General features: G+C 43.0%; 1 protein-coding gene across 2 annotated transcripts; it reads left to right on the top strand.

The window, feature by feature from the left end:
* Positions 1-483: 483 nt before the first annotated feature.
* NEUROD6 (neuronal differentiation 6) lies at positions 484-3,849 on the top strand. Of its 2 annotated transcripts, none has more exons than XM_025873362.2 (2): positions 484-700; positions 2,170-3,849. In XM_025873362.2, the coding sequence occupies exons 1-2, from the start codon at positions 683-685 to the stop codon at positions 3,061-3,063; spliced, it is 912 nt and encodes a 303-aa protein (XP_025729147.1). In that variant the 5' UTR covers positions 484-682; the 3' UTR covers positions 3,064-3,849. The 2 variants fall into 2 exon arrangements, with proteins under 2 accessions (XP_025729147.1, XP_025729145.1); XM_025873360.2 differs by having other exon boundaries at positions 486-700; positions 2,029-3,849.
* The last annotated feature ends 1,119 nt before the right edge of the window (positions 3,850-4,968 follow it).

Below are 4,968 nucleotides of genomic sequence, written 5' to 3'. Positions count from 1 at the left end.
CCCATAAGTTACATGCCATGAAACAAAACAAGGAAATAAGGAGACCTTTGTTGATCCCTGTTCGCTTACACAAATCTTAGTTTGCTTAAGCATCTCAAGACCCTTTTCCCGATTTCAGCTCCTCCTCACGGCTTTCTCTCCCCGGGTACCCAGGTGCAGGAAAGGGATGGGGATCTTTACAAAACGTCAACATCAACAACAACAAAAACCTCTCGCTCACACAAAAGCCCACCTTGTAAATGAATGGAATATTAACGACTACCTAATAGTTGCACCGTTGGCAGGACGAAACTGAACACTAACACAGCTATTTCTCCAGACTGCCAGTGAAGCCGAAGCAGCTCGAGGAGAAACGCACCTACTGTATGTGAAATGCTGGTGCAGATTTTTTCCCTATCAGTCTAACCTTCTGTGTTGATGCATGAATGCTGGTACCCACTTACAGGGATGCCAGATGATCAGTGCAGAATGAAGGTCCCAAGAGAGAGGATCACATGGTTCTCTCTGCCCTGTGACGTCACTAGCAGATGGCATGGGTACCAGCTCTGGCAGTTGGCATCAATGTCACTTTTTAGAGATCAATGAGATAGTGCAGATATACACAGATCTAGAGACTCCAGGAGACGATGCGACACTCAGCCTGAAAAGATTTGGAAGATACAAAATGAAAACTGATTATTGAATGAAATTAAAACCTAAGGTAATATAAATAAAGATCTACTTCAATTGATGCTGGCTTTGCATGCAAGTATTTAAAGATACAGTGTCACTGTCTTATAGTATTTATATGCTCTTTGCCATCTATAACTTCTTATCATATTTCATTCTTATGATGTAATTGTCACATACTTTCACTGCTATTATGTAACACTGCAAGTATGTGGACATTACTAAGAGTTTGTGCGTGTGTGTGTGTGTGTGTGTGTATGTGTGTGTGCTGAGGGGGCTGGAGATTGTTAAATTGAAAAGTCTCTGTTTTAACGTGCCTATTTGTTTGAAGACTTTAGATGAAAATACTTGCTGCTTCACCAAACGAAAGCCAAAATTGCATTTGAAACACAAATTATTTTCCCCTTTCATTCGGGATTCTGAACACACGTGCACAATTGCAGTCAGAATCCTTGGACCGTTCCTGTCAGATATTAGCTAGGGGGAGACTTCTGTGGCTCGTAGAACAAAAACACTATGAGAGTGGTTTTTTGTCCAGGATGATTTGAACAGAAGCAAACAGACAATTACATTTGGAAAAATTGTAAATGTAAAAGCAGTCTTAAGATTTTCTTTGATTACAAAAATGCCAGTGATTTTTATTTTTTTTAATTTATTTATGGAGTTTATTCCAAATTAGCCCAACCTCCCTCCCCTTTTTTTGTGAAGGGTGGGAAAATAGTGCTCTTTTATGTATTTCTTCACTGATCAGAAAGAAATCAGTTTAAAAAATTGGCTCTGATTTATCTTTTCTTTAAATTTCTAAATGTCAACAGCCACTTATCTAAATTTGCAGTTACATAATACAGCAGATAAAGTTAAGGCTTATTTCTTTTTCTAAAACAAAACAAAACAAAACACCTCACAAATTTGTCAGTTAATGGAGAGATAACACTTTTTTATTTTAAAAACTGGTGTCTCTTCTCATTTGGTACTCAGGGGAATTGGAATTAATGAAATTCTGCATTGCTATATCATGTTTTGCATTTGCTTGAATTCCACAGTCCTTGTTGTGCATTAAAACCAGTTTAAAATCAAAGGGAAGTGGAAATGGTGGTAGCATTATAATAAATGCTTCTTGTCTTATTTTCTTTTGATAATTTGCCTGTATAAATCGATCCTATTGCATGTGCCAATGTTTTTTTTTCATAATTACTAGCCTGCACAAACTCAAAGATTCTATTTAATGTAAAAAATCGGTCCCAGAATCAGGCTTTTTCACGTGTTTTTGTATTCTTATGATTAAGTCATTAAATATGTTTTAAGTGTATAAACTTTAAAAATGAAAACACTTTAAATATTGTGCTGGCATTTTTTCAGGTAATTTAAGATTAGAGAACCATGTTAACACTACCGTTTGATGAGTCTGTTGTAATGCCAGAATCCCAGATGTGCAGAAAGTTTTCTAGAGAATGTGAGGACCAGAAGCAAATTAAGAAACCAGAAAGCTTTTCCAAACAGATTGTCCTTCGAGGAAAGAGCATCAAAAGGGCCCCAGGAGAAGAAACCGAGAAGGAAGAAGAGGAGGAAGACAGGGAGGAGGAAGATGAAAATGGCTTGCCCAGAAGGAGGGGTCTTAGGAAAAAAAAGACGACCAAACTCCGACTGGAGAGGGTCAAGTTCAGGAGACAGGAAGCTAACGCACGCGAGAGAAACAGGATGCACGGCCTCAACGACGCTCTGGACAATTTAAGAAAAGTGGTCCCCTGCTATTCCAAAACCCAAAAACTGTCCAAAATAGAAACTTTACGACTGGCCAAAAACTACATCTGGGCACTTTCTGAAATTCTGAGAATTGGCAAGAGACCTGACCTGCTCACGTTCGTCCAAAACTTATGCAAAGGTCTTTCCCAGCCAACTACAAACTTGGTGGCAGGCTGCTTGCAGCTCAATGCCAGGAGTTTCCTGATGGGTCAGGGTGGGGAGGCTACGCACCACACAAGGTCACCCTACTCCACTTTCTACCCGCCCTACCACAGCCCTGAGCTCACCACTCCCCCGGGGCATGGAACTCTTGATAATTCCAAGTCCATGAAACCCTACAATTATTGCAGTGCGTATGAATCCTTCTATGAAAGCACTTCCCCTGAGTGTGCCAGCCCTCAGTTTGAAGGTCCCTTAAGTCCTCCCCCAATTAACTATAATGGGATATTTTCCCTGAAGCAAGAAGAAACCTTGGACTATGGCAAAAATTACAATTACGGCATGCATTACTGTGCAGTGCCACCCAGGGGTCCCCTTGGGCAGGGTGCCATGTTCAGGTTGCCCACCGACAGCCACTTCCCTTACGACTTACATCTGCGCAGCCAATCTCTCACCATGCAAGATGAATTAAATGCAGTTTTTCATAATTAATGAGGAAAATGAAAATAAACAGTGGTCATTCACCTCCCCCGTCTAATTAAGACAAAGCAGATGCTTGTGGGCTGAGTAACTGGCACAACTCTATCTGAGGTGTTTACTAGTTCCTGAAGTGTGTTTCAACTATTGTGAGAATTTTCTATGTAATAATAAATCTCTTTTCGTATAAGGACTTCTTTTCCTTTCCTTTTGTCTGTAAAGCACTGTGATTCTGTTTCTACTGGAAGGATTTTTTTTCCCCCTTGTTTTATTTTCTTTTAAATTCACTTAATTTGTTTGAACAAGGTGTCTAAGAATATACTGTTGAATAAAGACATGCACACAGCATAACTCAATGTCTATTTCAGTTGTACAGTAATTATAAAAATGCATGTTATTAAAATCAGATGAATAAAATGATGTGTTTATAATTACTAGCAATTATATATTATGTATCTCTGAAAATTGAAAATATTGAGAATAACACGAAGGTGACATTGATATTAGAAGATGCATTTGAGGATGTGCAACAATATAAAAAGCTATGCAATTTTCTTTTTATTAAGGATGAATCTAAATGCATTCAATTGGTAACTATTCCTCTTCAAGTATTGCAGATGGGGCAACATGATATTTGGGTGGACGGTGTCATGATTTTGGAACAATTATTTCAATCGTAAAGAAAAATTTTTCAGCACTTGTTTTGTATTGTTCAGAAATTATCTGTACAGGTTTGTTATCACAATGTATAATTGTGTTTTTCCACCCCACATTTTTAAAGCAATTAAACATAGATATTTACACTCCTAAAGGACATCTATTAGCTGTGATATTTTTGCACGATACTTATTATTTCCTGGTACACAGCTGCTTTCTGTCTCTAACACTCCCTTCTCCCCATTTCAGAAATATTTCTGGATCTCAAAACCGTACGAGATAAAATAATTTTTTTTAAACAAAATGGCCAAAGCGCTTACAAGAATTTTTTTTTTAAGTATCTCAAATGAAAGAAGAGGGGCCCAGGAGGGTTAAACATCCTGGGGAAACAATGATAAATCCTGGTAACCTTCAGCTCCAGCCGAAATTCGGTGGCAAATTTCCAGCAAACACCAAGAATGGATGTTAAAAATGGAAGGTTTTACTCTGCTCCGTTTAAATAAGTCTGGCCGATTAGAGGCTAAATTCTGTGTGATTAAAAGTTTCCTGACAAAAGGCCACCAAACACCTACTTGAATAGCGCCTGGGGAGCTCACCCTCTTAGGCAGAACTGAGCCCCTTCTAGAATAAAAACCAAGGTGGCAGTGACCTCCCTCCAGCTGCCCTCTTGCGCAGGTTTGCCCCCCAGGGGGAGCAGGGGAACAGCTGCGAAGGCCGGCGAGGTTAGCAGAAATGGGTCCCGCGGTGGCGGGACAGAGAGGGTCCGGGTGGGCCCGGGCAGGGGGTCCGCGCTCACCGCCGCCCTGCGCTGCCCAGTCGTGCGCCCCGCAAGCATCGCCCGAGCCGGCGCAGGCCCGACGGCTCCTCTCGGGCGGCTCGTGGGGAGGACGGCGGCGGCTTGGCGCCCCCACACTTGTCACCCGGGCGCAGGGGCACAGGCTGCACTGCCGGTGGCCCGCCCGCAGTGGTCGCCCTGGGGCCGGGGGCCGCGCCCTGTGAGCGGCTCCCGAGCCCACCTCGCGGGCCGGGAAAGGGCTGAGCGGTCTGGAGAGCCGGCGGGCCCCGATGCCCTGGTCTGAGGCGGGGAGGAGGCGATCTCCTGGGGCCAGGACCCACGAGGCTGCAAAGGGCGTCGTCCCTTCACCTGCCCCGTCTACCGCAGTGGAGAAAGCGGCGGCGGCGGCTACAGTTTGCCCAAATTCCGCTGAAATTTGCCCCCGTCCTGCCCTCCCACGCCTGCGGGACTTCTAGAGCCCAGGCCCA

Source organism: Callorhinus ursinus, unplaced genomic scaffold (genome assembly GCF_003265705.2).
Source record: "Callorhinus ursinus isolate GAN/ISIS: 27379988/994484 unplaced genomic scaffold, GSC_fseal_2.0 scaffold12, whole genome shotgun sequence".
NCBI classification, from domain to species: Eukaryota; Metazoa; Chordata; class Mammalia; order Carnivora; family Otariidae; genus Callorhinus; species Callorhinus ursinus.
This window is presented reverse-complemented; position numbering and strand designations above follow the sequence as displayed.